General features: G+C 38.4%; 1 protein-coding gene across 1 annotated transcript; it reads right to left on the minus strand.

Annotated features, from left to right (window-relative positions):
* Positions 1-713: 713 nt before the first annotated feature.
* Positions 714-18,723, minus strand: tmie (transmembrane inner ear). Its single transcript, XM_066689082.1, has 4 exons — positions 18,489-18,723; positions 11,606-11,726; positions 3,136-3,285; positions 714-1,266 (listed from the first exon to the last, which is right to left on the minus strand). The coding sequence occupies exons 1-4, from the start codon at positions 18,594-18,596 to the stop codon at positions 1,154-1,156; spliced, it is 492 nt and encodes a 163-aa protein (XP_066545179.1). The 5' UTR covers positions 18,597-18,723; the 3' UTR covers positions 714-1,153.
* Positions 18,724-18,988: the final 265 nt, after the last annotated feature.

Below are 18,988 nucleotides of genomic sequence, written 5' to 3' on the forward strand. Positions count from 1 at the left end.
CTATCCTTCTGTAAGGTGACCATGCAAACTTATATGTTGATTTGAATGATTTCATACAGAAACAGGTATTGTTCTCATCTGCCTACTACGTGTTGTAATATTTATACTAGAACAGCCATTGTGACTGAAATAAAATCTAATGGTACTTATTTAATTCTACCAAAAGCATCCTAGGATAAACCTTAGGTGTATTTTTTCTGACTTGCAGAACATTAATTCCCAACCAGACTAATTTACATCTAAAACTCTTCCTAACAATAATTTTAAGTATTTAATTAGTCGTATATCTCTTTAATAACATAGTAATTGCCTGTGTTATGAAGTTATTAATAATCATTGTCAGGGGATAATTTCTAGAAAGCTATAGACATTCTATTAATACTCTGTTAATATTTATATTCAGTACATACATATTTATATTATAAAAGCAATCCATTAGACCCTGAGGATTAGAGAATTCTCTCGCTAGGTTTTGTCTACATTTGATGGTGAAACATAATTTTCAGTTCGCATAATCAAGCTTCAGGCAACAGTTAACATCCTTTTCATTGCAAACATTCATTTCAGTACTTAGTTCCCAATAACATTTTAGAATAATAAAATCCAATGACCCAAAATTATTTCAAAAATACCTCCGGGACCAATGAGGAAGATAAGTAAACATCAACAGACAGCAAGAAGGAAAGACACTGAATACTTTCAAAACTTGAGCAGATGGTTAAATGCCAGATTAGTTCTTTATTTATTTATGTATATTTTTATTTATTTGATCTTTTTTTTCTCAGATAAAATGCCACCGAGGGGCTTTAAAATACAAGCAAGTATGCTGAGAATACTTCACATAGAAAAATATCCTAGAGCATGCACGCTTGTTTACATTTTTTTGTTATTATCGTCAATAAGAACAAATCTCTTATCCACTGTGATTTTTTTATTTGTTTGTGTTTTTATGCTTTGTTTAGATTTTTTTGCATTTCATTATTTGTGGTTTAATCAGTCACCACGCCAGCGTCGGATTCTGGGAAGGAAGTACAATCTAAAATACACTTTTTGTTTGGTTATGTTTCCCCAATCCTTCAAAGCACATCTGGACAGCAGCAGCGGAAGAGGTAAAGGTAGAACAGCCAAGAACAAAAGGAAAGTCAGCTGTCCCTTAATTCCCATGGAGCGCCATCTCGTCTTCCTCTTTCACAACAGGAAGAGGGTTGACACTCCTAGCTTGGACCTGACCAGAAACAGTGTGGAGGGAAGTAGGGTCTGCGGCGGCTGATGTTCACAGAGACAGAAGAGAAATGGAAGGGGGTGATGAAAGGAGAAGCAGAGGCCGAGGCAAAGTATGATGGGGGGAGAGAGAAATAGAAAAACAGTTACATGTCAGGATACAAACGACAAGCTCAAGTTGTGAAACGCAACATGAGGACTCGACACAGAGCAACAATGTGTGGAGAAGTAGAGAATTTTAAAGACAGATGACATTTTCATGACATCCTTTGGGGCACAGAGGGCACAGCTCTTGCACACATCACTGGCACAGAGTTTAAAACAAACAACGAAAGGTTACTCCACTGTGGTTCCGCTTCAAGAGAGTGGCGAGGGTTCAGCTTAGGTGATGCTAATACGATAGACTCAAACAGATGCTTTACTTTCACCCTCCTACCAGCACATGAGGACATTAACTTTTTAGAAGGTACAATTGTTGTCCTTGAAGGGTTTAACCTATTAAGGGTTTGTTAGCAATTTGGTAGATGCTGAAAATTTGGGAACATTTAAAAATAGACTGGATAGGATCCTTGGATCACTTAGTTATTAATGGACACCAAACGAGCACGATGGATCAAATGGCCTCCTCTCGATTGGACACTTTCTTATGTATGTTCTTGATTGTTATTATATTGAATGATGACAGAGGACTGCATGTGTTTAGCTTATTAATTACTTTGGCATAAATGCCGGATTTAAAAACTAAACTACCTCCATATTTGTTTGTTTCTTGTGTGTTTTGTTCTGTTGTTCACAGCTGGCTTCCATAAGGAAACCAGAGCTTCCTTGTTTACACTTGCATCGCTGCCAAATATTGGCTCATTGGTGCAGATAGATTTTCCTGAATGGCACTTTTTCCCACCAAGCAAGAACCAGAGAACTGTTAAACGTCCTGTAGTCATATTGCTTTATTTATGATATGTGGGCTGTTTGTTGACAAGGAGTTCTATATGTGATGTCACAAATTTCAAATTGCAAAATACAGCTACAGTTAACGTTGTTTCTGTGCCAGAGGCTTCTTGCCTTTAGCTAATGGGAACCCACCCTCCAATACAGGGGCTAAAAGATTCGTAGACAAGTCAAACTTTTATATACTCCAACCCTATATGATAAATAATTAATGTCAATTGTCAAATGTCAATTTCATCACTCCGGGGTGTTCTGTAAATGTAACAGCTTACATACAATACAACTGAAGAAATTTGGTGCACATAACAAACATGCCTGAAACGCTGTGTCCTGTGTGATGGAATTGTCGTGGAATATTGAAATTTAACAGAATTCAGAATAGGCCTCTGATACGTATCGAGCATCTCTCTGACTCCCCACTGCACTTTCCTGGTGTTTACCTTTGACTTCTTCTTCGAGTACATTGAATCTATTCAGTCTCTATCAGACAAATCCCTGGGCTACAGTCTGCAGACGAACAGATACATTGACAGATCTGAATCTCCTCATCCTCCAGCAAAGGACCATGGGAGGTTTCACATCAATTAATTGACAAAATCGATCATGACTGTATTAGAGCTTCCGAGGACATATTTGAAGATCAGATAGACACTGATTTTTAGAACACAATACACAAGATGTGTAGTTTCCTGTACTAAATGTAACTAACATGGCTAATTATTGAATTTATATTATTTTATTCGTGTAACTCCCTTGTCAATATTTATTTTTGATGAGCTACAGGTTTGCATGACAATAGGATAGGAACAAAGTAAAAAAATAAAAGATTAGGCAAAGTATAATCAATGCATTAGTACTGAGATAAGCAGAGTGAGGAAGATTGTGGGTCAAAACCATTAACATTACTGTTCACATCAGTTGACATTGTACTCAGTGTTCCTGTGGAAAAAGACATTGTTATCTCACCTCCTGGTATTTCTGTGAGTTCATTCAGAGGAGGAACGTTTTCTAGCGTATTGGCGTATTTCTTCGCTGCCAGTCTCTGCACGTGCCGTGCCTCAATCTCCTTTTTCGTTCTGGGGATTCGGCACTTGAAGATGCAGCACAGGGTTATTACTAAGCAGGGAAGAAAGAGATTCAGAGATTTGCATTTTTTTTTCACACTTTCCAAACTCTGTAAAACATGAGTAAACCAACAGACGTCGTAAACTCAATAAGCAGTGTGAAAGGCATAGCTTGCTAAAACTTTTATTATTAATAATTTATAATTAATGAATAATAATTATTACATAATTCACCACAAATTATTTTCAGTAAGATATTCTGATATTTATCCAAAGGATCAGAATGAAGCAAAAACCTGAAAAGTTCACTGAAATCCCACCCCAAAAAATAAATAAAAGGATCCTAGTCCTGGATATAAAATTACTAACATGTAGATGTGAGATTTGGTGGTGCAGTCATTGAGCATTTACAGTGAGGGATGCTGATGAGAAAATGAGAGAGAGCGGGGGGGCCGTGGAGTGAGAGCCAGAGGCACTTGTACATTTTATACTCCGCTTATTGCATTATGTTTAATTTTACACTGTCATTTTCTTTCATTCCTGTAGCCCTGGAGGCCTGGAGAATAGTAGAGGAATAGTAATGTTTTCGGCCTTTAAAACACCCACTTAATTCCGCCAAGCAGAAAAGTGTTTTAATATAGGTTTCTGTCTACATTCTTTCAGATGGTCACACATTTGTTTGGCCAGGTGACACTGACTGTTGGCCAGGCGGGCCTCAATGTAGCTGTGGGAAACCCTGAATACAGTCTACCCAAGTCATGAGAAGGGAGACCAGCAGATGACTGGTATGGAAGTCTGCCCTGTGGCCACTCAACTGGGATCAACTCAGCCAGGGGCCATGCTGCATTGGAAATGGATAGCATCCAAAATAATAATAAATTAATGTAAAAAATGGGGGCCAGAATCAATAGGGAATTGCACACCACCCATAAGAGGTAAACAGAAGTATTTACAAGTTGCCACAGACAGACACAGGAGAGTACAGGTGAGAGGCAGCCATCTTGTTGTTATCCTAGTTTCAGACCAGTCTTAGCATTGCTCAAGGATTTAGTCAAGGACTAGCAGGAGTTATTTTTCAGGAGGAGCCAGGTGGGGCCAGTTAGGTGTAAATTGGTGGCAGGTAGACAAAAGCTACAGTGAGGGAAAAAAGTATTTGATCCCCTGCTGATTTTGTACGTTTTCCCACTGACAAATAAATGATCAGTCTATAATTTTAATGGTAGGTGTATTTTAACAGTGAGAGACAGAATAACAACAAACAAATCCAGAAAAACGCATTTCAAAAAAGTTATAAATTTGATTTGCATGTTAATGAGGGAAATAAGTATTTGATCCCCTATCAATCAGCAAGATTTCTGGCTCCCAGGTATCTTTTATACAGGTAATGAGCTGAGATTAGGAGCACTCTCTTAAAGGGAGAGCTCCTAATCTCAGCTCGTTACCTGTATAAAAGACACCTGTCCTCAGAAGCAATCAATCAATCAGATTCCAAACTCTCCACCATGGCCAAGACCAAAGAACTGTCCAAGGATGTCAGGGACAAGATTGTAGACCTACACAAGGCTGGAATGGGCTACAAGACCATCGCCAAGCAGCTTGGTGAGTAGGTGACAACAGTTGGTGCGATTATTTGCAAATGGAAGAAACACAAAATAACTGTCAGTCTCCCTCAGTCTGGGGCTCCATGCAAGATCTCACCTCGTGGAGTTTCAATGATCATGAGAACGGTGAGGAATCAGCCCAGAACTACACGGGAGGATCTTGTTCATGATCTCAAGGCAGCTGGGACCATAGTCACCAAGAAAACAATTGGTAACACACTACGCCGTGAAGGACTGAAATCCTGTAGCGCCCGCAAGGTCCCCCTGCTCAAGAAAGCACATGTACAGGCCCATCTGAAGTTTGCCAATGAATATCTGAATGATTCAGAGGAGAACTGGATGAAAGTGTTGTGGTCAGATGAGACCAAAATCGAGCTCTTTGGCATCAAATCAACTCGCCGTGTTTGGAGGAGGAGGAATGACCCCAAGAACACCATCCCCACCAGCAAACATGGAGGTGGAAACATTATGCTTTGGGGGTGTTTTTCTGCTAAGGAGACAGGACAACTGCACCGCATCAAAGGGACGATGGGTGGGGCCATGTGCCATCAAATCCTGGGTGAGAATCTCCTTCCCTCAGCCAGGGCATTGAAAATGGGTTGTGGATGGGTATTCCAGCATGACAATGACCCAAAACACACAGCCAAGGCAACAAAGGAGTGGCTCAAGAAGAAGCACATTAAGGTCCAGGAGTGGCCTAGCCAGTTTCCAGACCTTAATCCCATAGAAAATCTGTGGAGGGAGCTGAAGGTTCGAGTTGTCAAACGTCAGCCTCGAAACCTTAATGACTTGGAGAGGATCTGCAAAGAGGAGTGGGACAAAATCCCTCCTGAGATGTGTGCAAACCTGGTGGCCAACTACAAGAAACGTCTGACCTCTGTGATTGCCAACAAGGGTTTTGTCACCAAATACTAAGTCGAAGGGGTCAAATACTTATTTCACTCATTAACATGCAAATCAATTTATAACTTTTTTGAAATGCGTTTTTCTGGATTTTTTTGTTGTTATTCTGTCTCTCACTGTTAAAATACACCTACCATTAAAATTATAGGCTGATCATTTATTTGTCAGTGTGAAAACGTACAAAATCAGCAGGGGATCAAATACTTTTTCCCTCACTGTACTTAAAGCAGCTGTTGAGACAGAGCTGCGCTGTTTCTCAGTGTCAAAAAGTTGAGCAGTTGACTAGGGTACAGGTACCAAGAGCCAAAAAACAAAACAAACAAAGAAGAGAGAGATGGTGTGCATGCCAAAACCTAGAAGAGTTGAGACCTTAGAGCAGGAAAGTGTAGAGAACTGCTGGGTTACAGTAGGTCCTAACCGCAGAAGTGACACCTCAGTATGTGATGGGAGGGCAGTTGAGCATCAGAGCACCATGGTGCCCACTCCCCCCTAGAAGAGGGAGGTAGTTATAGTAGGAGACTCAATTCTTAGAGGTGTAGATCACACAGTGTGCTCTAGTGACAAGGAGACACGCATGGTATCTTGCCTGCCTGGTGCTCAGGTTGCAGATCTCCCTAAACTAGTAGACGGGCTACTGGCCAAAGCCGGGGGGAATCCACTGGTCATGGTCCACATTGGAACCAATGACATAGGTAAAGGTAGGACAGAGGTTCTGCAAAACAAATTGAAAGAGTTAGGAACAAAACTAAAAAGTAGAACCTCCACGGTAGTTTTCCCAAAAATACTGTTAGTACCACGTGCCAGGCCAGTGAGGCAGGCAGAGATTAGAAAGTTTAACATGTGGTTGAAATCTTACTGTTTGGGAAGAGGGGTTTAGGTTTATGGAGCATTGGTCTTTCTTCTGAGATAGATGGGACCTGTACAAACCGGACGGTCTACATCTAAACAGAAGGGGGCTAATGCATTGGGAGAGCATATGTGCAGAGTAATTGAGAATCTTTTAAACTAGGGACCAGAGGGCAGGGAGCTCTGACAATGGGAGATGTTCCACTAAGGAAAGAAAACAAAGGGAAACTGCTAGTAGGAAAGTCCTGAAATGTTTGTACCTCAATGCCAGGAGTATAAGGAACAAGATGCTAGACCTAGAAGCCACAATGCTGGCATGCGATTATGATGTTGTAGGAGTGACATAAACATGGCTTACAGAAAATGATGGTAATGAATACAAGTTGGAAGGATACACACAGTTTAGGAGAGACAGGCAAAATCAAAGAGGTGGTGGGGTTGCATTATATGTGACATTGAGGCAGAAGAACTAAAATTAGATCCCAGTAATGAAACTGAATCTTTATGGGTTAAACTTTTGAACGAAAGATCCAGAGGATTAGTGGTAGGAGTGTGTTACAGACCACTCAACTCAGATATTCAGAAAGATGTTGCATTGTACAGTGTAATCAGGACTGCATGTAGCAAGGATGTGACTGTTATAATGGGGGATTTCAATTTCCCAAACAGACTGGGAAAGCCTGGTTGGTACTACAGATGCAGAAATAGAAATGGTTGAGATGGTAAATGACTGCTTTCTAACTCAATTTGTCAGGGAACCAACCAGGGAGAGTGCATGCATTGATTTGATATTTTCAAATGACCAAGACAGAGTCAGAGGGACACAAGTTTAGAGAACCAATGGCAAATTGTGATCACAATATGGTTAGCTTTGAGGCATTCTTTCAGAAAACAAGGATCAAGTCTAAAACAATGGTCTACGATTTCAGAAAAGCAAACCTTGAAGGTATGAGGTGGCACTTTGAAGAGTTAGACTGGAGCACACTGGATACAGATTCAGTTGAAAATGGATGGTTATATTTCAATAATATACTACCTGAGGCTCAGGAGAAATTTGTACCAAAACCTAGCAAATTGAGGACCAAAAAACATTGGCCAAAATGGTTTAAGTATGCAAAAAATATCAAGAGAAAGAAAATGTTGTATAGCGCATTCAAAAGGGATGGAGATGAAACAAAATACATAGAATATGTTGAGCTGCAAATATATGTTAAGAAAGGGATCAGGAAAGCAAAGAAATAGAAAGAAACATAGCTCTTGGAGCTAAAACTAATGCAAAGAGCTTTTTTCAATATTACAACAGCAAGAGGACAATAAGGGTGGAAGTGAAACAGATAAAGGGCCAAAATGGAAGTATCTTGGAAAACGAACAAGATGTAGCAAACGTTCTGAATAAGTATTTCACAGAGGTTTTTACAAAAGTAAAAACAGATAAGATGCCACAGGTTAACAATCAGTCCAGTTAAACCCTAAGAGACATCAGGATAAATGAGGAGGTACTAAAGGGACTAGCAGAATTAAAAACAAAACAAATCACCTGTGCCAGATGGTATATTTCCAACAGTACTTAAAGAAATGAGGGAAATTATTTATAGGCCGCTAACTCGAATATTCCAAATGACACTTAGAACAGGGGATGTGCCAACTGACTGGAAGACAGCAAATGTCACACATATCCACAAGAAAGGGGAAAAAACTGAGCCAGGAAATTACAGACCAATCAGTCTCACCTGCATCACCTGTAAAATGTTGGAAAAAATTATTAGACAGAAAATAGAGGAGCATCTTAATAACAACCATATTCTTGGAGATAGTCAACATGGGTTTAGACGAGGCAGATCATGTCTTACTAATTTATTAGAATTTTTTGAACACGTAACTGCATCTGTAGATCACATGAAAGCATATGATATGATATACTTAGATTTTCAAAAAGCTTTTGATAAGGTTCCACACCAAAGACTGATCCTCAAATTGGAAGCTGTAGGCATTCAGGGTAATGTAAGTAGATGGACTGAATCTTTTTCACCTTGGAACAGAGGAGACTACGTGGGGACTTGCTTCAGGTCTTCAAAATCATGAAAGGCATCGACCACATCAAACCAGAGGAGCTTTTCTTGATCAGCAGGGACACACGCACCCAGGGACACAAATGGAAATTGGGCTTCAAGGCATTCAAGACAGAAAACAGGAGACACTTCTTCGCACAGAGAGGCATCACAATCAGAAAAAACTCCCCAGCGATGTGGCTGAAGAGACAATTTGGGAACATTCAAAAAGACTGGATAGGATCCTTGGATCACTTAGTTATTAATGGACAGCAAATGAGCACGATGGGTCAAATGGCCTCCTCTCATTTGTACACTTTCTTATGTTCTTATGTTCTTATAACACAACCAGAAGCCGTGACAAAGGTCTCCCTCAACCAGAAGTCAAACCAGAGCCGGAGCCAGGACCAATGGTCACGCTCAACTGCCCGGGGAACAGTAGTGACATCTAATGACAATAGCCTACCAGAATGCGCAGAGGCTGATAGACAGGTCGAAGGCACAGAAAAAGGCCAGCAGTGTGTGCCTCACTGAGCTAGGACTCAAGTCAACAACGGGTTCCCAATAGAGAGAGCCAGCCCAGTCACATCCAGCCTGTAGAGCTGAATGAAAGTGTGCTGGACACAAACATCGGTCCCTGGTAAAGTAGATGTAGCAGCTCAGCGCCCACACACAGTGAGGCGAGTGTGACTGACTCTCCTCCTCCGAAGAAAAGGACAAGGATGGAGAGCCATCAACTCCACCGGCCTGTTGATATGGACGTTCACACAGAGAGAAATATAAATGAAACACCGGCATCACACCTAATTAAATAATGATTGATTAGAAAGTATTAGAAATTTTGCATTTTACATCCCAGATGCCAAAAAATAGAGAAATGTTCTTATCAGTTAGAGTATTGATTTGCTTTACAACTGTATTATAATTTAAACTTGACAGGGTAATAGAGTAATGCATATTATTATGTTCTTTAGTAATTAACTGATTGCACATTAGATCATAGCAGCTTTCTTTTTGTAAAGTTTACCCTCTAGTGGCTGAAAAGAGTAATTGCATGCAACCATTACATTTCAGTTTACCATTAATTTGTTTTCCACTTTCCTATTATTGTACGGCACAGATTTAATTAAGGCTCAATATGAATTTATCTGTCCTATTTTGTATTTCAAAATACATTTATTAGTTTAGTGTTTTACTTTGTAGCATTTTGATCTGGCAGACATTGTGTGTTCTAGTTTGTCTGTACAGGAAAGTGAGAATAAGTATAGTTGTGAAAAAACATTTTATGACAAAGTTAAGATGTTGCCTTGATTTATTACAAGGTAGTTTTCTACCTTGAGACATGATTGCTTCTATATTGGATTCTCTAAGGGGTTTTAGTGAAACAGTCATTTCAAGAATATGTCTGTATCTTTTGCATCTATATTTACCAGTATATTACAAACATAATCTGGCATGGTACCACCATAAAAGCATCATCAAGTCCCACATAAGACTTTTCATATCTTATAGAGAGTGCCTAAAAAAATTACAATAATTGTAATTTGAAGCTCATACATTGTAATTGACACAAGTTACAATAACAAAAAACATTTGAAACACAAGTCCTGTACTAAACTAATCTGCCAAAAAGAGCAATTTATATGACATTGCTGGTACTTTTACTGGAAGATGCTACAAGCTATAAATTTGATAGGGAGAAAAACACATCACTGCTGGTGCTAATTAACATAGTGTAAGAAACAGCAATGCTTTCTTGCAATATATCAAAAGATGTGAATGCAGTAACATTTTCCACTTGAGACTAGCCAAAAGAATAATTAATTATGTTTGCTATACATTTATTATAATTTGTTCTGTTCTGTAAAGTCCCAAGTCTTTTTTATAATCTTTCAAACATGCTCAGTAACAGCAAAAGTTCACTACATGTGCCAGTTTGTTTGGCTTACAATTGCTTGCATGCTGTTGAGTCAGAGAGGTCCAAAACACAGGGATCTGTGACTGTCCAGGTGATTTTTTTTCAGGTGAAAAGTAGATTAATCTCTGACAACATCTGTCAATTTGGCACTCTGTTATTTAGGCCATTCACTTAATCCTTGGAAGGAGCACACTTTGCTAGTGCCAGCCCCCCATACTCTTTCTCTTGGAGTTACTATCTAAATACTGAACCTGAAACACTCATCATTAGGATGTCTACCTTTCCTGGGAATCTGCTCTCCAGAAATGATCATTCTAAGGTGACTCTGGTTCACTGAGCATCTTTACATCGTTAACAGGCGTGTTCTTGCAGAACGTGGGACCTCAAAACATGCAATAGAAGGCAGATCATACTCTTTTCTTTACCCTTTTCACCTGAACTCCAATTCTGTGAACCCGTGTTTCAAATTATAACAAATGTCATATTTCCCAAGAGTTTTGTTCCAGTAGTTCCATCCTATTTTTCCCGTTTCTGTTTTATCTCACTTTCATTTGTTGTGGCAGCGTAAAAATGCTGAACAAAATTAAATTATGGTAATGAACAAAATGTTTTGAGCAACTCGTTTATCTGAAAGGGCAATGCTTTGACGTTTCCTAGAGGTCTGTGTAACGCAGATTAACAACCACAGTACAATTTTTAATTTCATTATGTGGCTTATCTCTTTATGCTTTCTCACCCCAAACTGTAATTTAATTTAGAGTTACCCTTTTCCTTCAGTCTATGATTGAAATGTGAAATGCCAATCCTGTTAATTTAATATATATATATATATATATATATATATATATATATATACAGGCGAGGCATCTCTTGAGGAAATGTATCCATTCAGATTGAAGTCTGACTGAAGTCTCATTCACAGTGGGGGCCTGGATAGCGTGGGTGAATCACAAATCAGCATTTAAATGAGGATGTACAAACAGACTATAGTATCAATTATACAATGAGAGAAATATATGCTAAGTTTGCTTAAAATGTGCTTAAAAGGTGACTTACTAACTGCCAGAACGAACATTGAAAAAACTCCTATGACTTGCCATAACCGGAGCCCCCAGAAAACAACTGTCTCCGACGTCACAGGGGCCGGCTTCGTCCTGGGGGGGCTCGAGGTACCAAACTGAAAATGAACAGGGAGAGAAATTTTTAAAGAGCAGCACTAGTTTTGAACTTTATATCTTCGCAACCACAGTACAGACACGTTCCCCACAAATTAATAGTATTGCTGAGGGGTGAAAATATTGATTGGAATGCATACAGAGCATTGTACTAATCAATAGGAGTTACTGGAGTTCATAATGATCCAGCTCTTGACATGCTTGTACATAAATTACATGGATATATTTGGCTTTAATAAATTCCCTGCAAAACTGCACAATTATTATTCTATTATCCTGGTAATCTGTTTTAAATCCACAGTAAAGCTTAGAAGATTATAGTTACCCACAGCATTTTTTGCTATGCTTCTTCTGGTGAACAATTGAAAACAAAACAAAAAAACAACAAAATATGACCAGCATACCAATATATTTGAAGGCAAACCATGAAAACAATGATTAAACATCTCTACAGTATAGGATTGTTAAATAAGCTTTTGTTCATTCTGCTTTAATGAATCCTGTGACATTTATAGTTATTTTAAACAAATCCACGATTTCCTTCTCCAGTGGACTGGACCCGATAATTTCTCTTTTGGAGAGAAAGGTGGTAAATCTGAAGATTGATGAACACTTTCATGGTTGTGTTCTCTCAGTCCAGAGATGAAAGGAAAATGCTTGCCACAGGATGAAGTGGCAAAATATGATTTAAAATATTACACATTTGTTTCCAGTCTTGCTAAGGGAAATAAATAACCTCAAAAGCAATCAGGTAAATAATATTGTTTGATTTTGCCGATATCCAAGTAGAAAAACATTCTTAATAACTTCAATCATCATTGTATTCTACAATAATAATTAGAAAATTACAGTTTTATTTGATGTCTTATTCGTTTTGGGAAGAGTTTACATTCAACTTGAACTTTATATGTTGATATAGAGAAAAATTACCCCAAAAAACATTGCAAGAGAACAATATTGAAATATAATTTGAAGGTTCTTTCATTTATCACAAGTCTAAGTGTAAGATATCGAAGTAATGAGGACAAGAAAAACAACCTAGAATCGCACTTAATACACTAATTCTCTGCCAGGATATTGTACATGTATAAATCTGTAACTGTTCTGTTACATTGCGACTCCACTCACTAAATAAAGACCCTATAAAATGGGTTATATTTACCATACGTATGTTGCTAACAAAAAGTAATTTAAAAGACGAGAGAAGTGTTTCAAAAGTGACCTATTTTTTAAATGAAAAAATTGACTGTTTAACAAGCAAGGTCTTGATTAGCCTGTGCCCTTGGTTGATTTTATAATTATGTGATTATTAAAAAGGAGGGGAAAATCTTGTACAGCGTGATACGTAGCAGAATTATTTTAATTAGCCCAAGGTTACATAACTGTATTTTTAATGTCTTTGATACTAACCTTGGAAACACGCTGCTATTTCCCATGCTTAAGCACTTTATAATTGGGCCTTTTTGCTGAATTCCATTTGTTCAGCTTGAAGCTTTATTAATTACCAGTAATTTTCAAGTGACAAAATGACAATAATTGAAAGTGTTAATTAAAAGGCTTTTTAGACTGACGTATTGCTGTCATTGTGAATAGACCACAGACATGTGCAATATTACAAACTTCTTCTGAATGTATCTTCCCAGCAACTGAAATCATGAGTCACAACGTGTGGCAGAAAGTCATGCACAAATTGGCATTCCCTAAAATTACATCACATATACAGGAGTCAATACCATTGATTTGTTTTTTTTTAAAGGAGAACATTCTCAAATTAGTTTCCTCAATTAAACCATTTTAAGCAACGGGCAATTAAACTATTGTCAGGAGAAGAAAACAAAGTATGTTTACTGGTCCTGTCCTTTCCCAGCAGAAAACTGTAAGAGAAATATAATTGTCGTTTGCACCTCTCTCCTTGCTGGTGGCACTTTTCTGATAAGGTTATCTAATCTAAATCTGACCAACGAAACGGGAAATGACTACCTGTCAAAACTTTTGTGAGAAGTATAGATTTCTGTCCGCATCATCAGTATAATGTAAGTGTTTATTATATAATTGTGATCTTGTCCGTCCATCTCTGTGTCTGTCACACGCCTGTTTCATGTATGTGTTTCTGTCTGTGTATAGAACTCATGTTAGTACGTGGGACATTTGAGGACAGTCTGGCGTGATGTCCAGCAGGGACATGTAGTGTTCTGTATCACAGCTGGACATCGGTACCTCAGGGATGACTTTAAACTCATAGCCCCCAGCCTCCTGCACAAAGGGTTCGTGACCAATTTCTTCTCTCTCGAATGGTTCAATATGTGTCCTCCAAAAAAGGCTAACTTCTTCAGATGCCTGGGAAAGTGTTGCTTGCCCTATACCAGCCATCTCTGTCTCTGACCAGACATCTACATGACTCTCAACGGGAGTTGTCTGTCCTTATTAGACAGGTTATATTAGGTTATCAGAGTTATAATATGCTGGCTGACTTATTCTGATTCTACTTGTGACCAATTTTCTGATTATTTTTCTTCAGTATGCATGTGTCTGTTTGGAGACCAAAGTTTAAAAATATCCATAAGGAAAATAAAGACCCAACTCACCAATATATTTGTAAATAATGTCCTTACATTTATATTGCAGTTTGACTAGATACAATAAGATTGTGTAAGGTCTAAACTTTTGACTGATCTAATGAAGTTTAATCTATTATTTTGTGAGTTAAGGGTGTACTTTATAGTATCCTGAATGTCGTTTATTCCACAGATCACCTACAATGTTTTGACACTGTAACGTGTTGCAATTCATTCACTAGTATGTCGCATCATGCCGGTATTGCCAGATCTTTCTGTTAGGAAATAACAGACTTAAACTCTGTGATGGATTTGAAGCCAAATGTATTTATCTGTGTTACTCCCCTCAGTGGAAGGTGACAAAACACCAGGGCTATTCTTTGTTTAATTAAGTACTCGTTTACATAAACGAGATGAAAGCCTGTCCTGAACACAAAGCACACCAGAACACTTCATCTCCGCATAGCGGCCTCCAGAACGCTCCCATAAGAGAGATTGACAGAGAGCTTGACTTATCCAGTCAAATCTGCTGACACATGCAGATCAGCCATTGTCTATTGGCTGGACAGCTGACCAATCAATAATCAACAAGTCCTTTGACTAGAAAGACTAATGTGGAACCACCTCAGTCACCTCAGATCACAGCTCATGAATTTGTCTGATTATCGCCAACAAGCATTGGTGGACTGGCCATCGGGCAATTCTGGCAAATGCCAGAAGGGCCAGTCGATTCTCATGTGGGCCGGTCGCCCCGGGTAGACACCTGGACCTCACATTGCCAACACCCCGCCCGGCCGCTCTTCGTTGGTTCCAGTCCGCCCCTACCAACAAGGGAGGTGTGAAAAGAGCGAACATGCTCAGTTTGAAAAGTTCAAGGACAAGGTTCACACTCAAAAACACAGGAGCGAGAACACAAACACCCAACAGGCTTGGGACAGTCTAAGTCTAAGGACTTGGGACCTTGTCTATATCTAAAGTGATAGCAAACAATTCTTACAAGAATTAGTGGGATTGCCAAAGACATCCCAACCTGGGGAACTGTAACTTATTTCTTGTAATAAGACAGTAACAATCTTAAATACTCAAAATACTAATACAGTTAGATATGTATCAAATTAGCAATATTACTATTAACCTTAGTCTTAATTAAGTTTTGCAGTCATTAAACCCCCAAAGTACATAGACATATATGTATTACTAGTTTAGTTGTTCCTTTAATAAAATTTGTTATTTTGTATTTCTTGGAACTTGCATCTGTGTTAATTTTTTTAAATACATTTTGGCTCTACTGACTAAGCAACTCCGTATTTGCAAATATGGTTAGTTTGTTGCCACTTTGTGGTCACCAACACTACACGTTTGTAAACAGGAAGTTAAGATGGTAACATGAATAATCGTTTTGCACTAAAGCAAGGGATATAATTCAATGTTTACCTACCTACACACTGAAAATCCAGCCTGTTAAGCCAAAGCTTTTAAACAGGCATCTGAGGGAACCATTCATTAATGTTTTCAGATTAATGTGTATCCCGATGCAAAACCCAAGACAAATTGTATACTCTAATGAATGGAATGCCCTTTCACTAAATCATATGAAATATATAAAAGGTTTTGTGTGGGGATTTAAATGATACGATGAACATTATTTCTCATGCTGCATTTTCAATAAGCCTTGTGTAAAATTCTTGACAACCATTAAATAAATTCCTCTGTACAAAAACATAATAAAATAAAACTGATGTCAAGATAAGAGTACACAACCGGGAAAAATCGTTCAAATAGTATTGATGCAGTTTAAAGCGTGGTATTCTAATGCATGTGTAGAGTTCTGACTCTTTTCTCATATTATCTTCCTAAAATGTTTTCAAAGCATTATGTGGAATCAAGCTGTGCTTTTCAGGATGTGAACATAAGAACATAAGAAAGATTACAGATGAGAGGAGGCCATTCGAACGATCTTGCTCGTTTGGTGTCCATTAATAACTAAGACAAATAAGAGTCTACTTAATTTTATTCAACAGCTGCAATGAAGACTTATAAAAGAAGACCAGTCCCCATTTCCTTACAATATTCTGGAATAGAATTGTACAAAACATATATCAGGAATATGAAAGGTTGAAGTATATGAAAATAAATACATCAGAAACAAAATGCACTATTATCGCTGTGTGGTAGGTGTAGTTTCAACACAGAAAGTAGTTAATGTTAATGATTAAGTGGGACTTTTTGAGGGTTGCATATGCCTTTAATTGGATTAAACACTGCCAGAAAGGCGTCTCATAGTCATTGTTCACTTCCTATGAACAAGGGCCTTACACGTTCCAAGCAATTTTCTTTTTTAAACAAATTGCTTTCCTGTCATGTTTAATCAGCATTATCTATTAATTAATTCCCTGATGTGTATAGCTATTATTATATCTGTGTGCACATCTGTATGTATGTTTGTGAAAATGGCTTGGGAACATTTTGAAATGAAAGTGAGAGATGAGAGTGAGAGAGTGAGAGAGATTAAGACCAGATTCCTTGGAACACATTAAAAGGTTAAAAACATGGTAATGGCATAATTCCCCTGGCAGGTTTAAAGTGCTATCAAATATCTGATAGATACAAAACATAGAAGCTTAAGCTTTTGCCTGAGACAGAAAATCAATTACATACTTGGATAATCTTTTCTGTTCACTAGCCTAGAAATTGACATTTCTGACCTGTCCATAACATGTTATCGGCCGTGGATGTCGATTGCTTCACATGAACTGGTCAGGAAAAATTAAATCCATTGACCAACAGATTTTTTTATGTATCTGAGTTCAAATTCAGTGAGAATTTGAATGTGATGTGTAGCTAATGATAATGTTATTAAATTCGATCACAGCGTCCCTTTTGCATAACTGGAAAACATAATCTGTGTGAACACATAAAGCTTGATCTGCCTCTCTGATACGGTCCCACTGTGATGGAGAAATTGTATTTCTCAAGAAATCGAAGTTAACTAAACGTCTTGGGTTTCATTAATCTATAATTTCATTATTTTCAAAGATTAATCCACACACCATGCTGGCTGGAAGCATCAAACATATATTTAATCATATATTTTGAATAAAGCTTCTAAAACACTTTTGATGCCTTTTTCAAAATCTCTGCTGAGGTTTGAGATGAGTAGCTAATTCAATCTCATAATGCTGTAGGTTTGTTTAATCTCTTTATGAGTTTTACCTGAAACAGACACCAGGATATTAGCTTTTACCAAAATACATTATCATTGACTTGCTCGCTGTTTATAAATAAGATGACATTCATGCAGAACAGAAATGGTCCAGGATAGATCTGCTTCTTTGTAGCAATGCACAGATCTAAGCCACGAACCATGATGTAGGCAATTGAGTGTACTATACCTTATATCCCCTGTAATCAATTTAAATTTTAAATCAGCTTTAATTCATATTGTTCATATTCACTCTGCGATTGCACAGGAGCTATTACAGCCTTCTATGTACATAATACATCTACAGCTGAATAATACAGCTATTCTGCTGTTTATTGCATAGAGTATTACATTATATAGATTTTGTATATTTATCTGGACAGCTGACATAACTGACAGGGCAGTATATTGTTGTGAAACCTGTTAAACGTATCATTAACATCCTGTGTTATTGAAGGACTATCACAATCCTCACTGATGCCTTTCCAGTCATATATATATCCCAAAGGATTTTTTGAAGGTTCATGCTGTTGCCTTTTATTTGAACTTATGCCTGTGATTGTATGAGCCCCACTCTTAACCTTAAACCAACCTTAAGCTATCAAAGTCAATTTTCATTGTTTGCACTGTATAAAATGACCTGTATGAAAACGGAACCTTTATTGTATATCCATTGGTTTATTCAATTAAAACTGCCTTTGTTCAAATCAGAAAGCATGAATTATCACACGTTTCACAATTCATATATTTTCTTCCATTCTTTATTTCTATTTAACAAATACTTCACGTAACTAATAAGACAAAGCGTTGGGATAAGAAAAAAGAAAGAGAGATAAAGGACCCATGCCTATTAAGGTCATTGTCCACATTTCCCAGACTGACATAACAGTCGAAACAGCAGCAGATCCGGCGCCACCTTAAACACCCAGGTAATGAACCTACTGACTGCAGTGTTTGCTGTAACCTGATGATGACACCATCCAGAAAGGGGATAAGTCTGCTCTTACCTCGGGGTCTATGATCTGTGGCAGCACCAGCGCCAGGTGCAGGGAAAGCAGCACAAACACGGAGCCCAGCACCGATGCCAGAGAGCACGGGAGCAGATCCCACGCCATCTTCTCCCCTCTCCCTCTCCCTCTCCCACTCTCGCTCTCCGTGAAGGGAGGACCACAATGGCCCTGGTGATTGATAGCCAGCAAGCTGCTGACAGCACCCTTGCATCTGTCGCCGTGTTGTGGCTTCCTCCCACAGAGCAATGCTTTTCCACTCCGCCGGTCACCGCCCAGGGCCAGTCCCTCAGGGGCCATTAATTAATAAGGCCGGTGTCACTTACACCTTCTTCTGCTGGGGGACGGAGATACGACACAGGGAACTCAGAGGCTGGAAGAGAGATGGGGAGAAAGCATGAGGGAATCTCAGAGTGATTTAATCTGCGTTATTTTTCTATACATTTATCTTTTTCTGGTTTTATTTTGTACTTATTTACTTTCCAGACAGGTCCTCAAGC

The sequence above is a fragment of the Amia ocellicauda genome, chromosome 2, assembly GCF_036373705.1.
Source record: "Amia ocellicauda isolate fAmiCal2 chromosome 2, fAmiCal2.hap1, whole genome shotgun sequence".
Classification (NCBI taxonomy): Eukaryota; Metazoa; Chordata; class Actinopteri; order Amiiformes; family Amiidae; genus Amia; species Amia ocellicauda.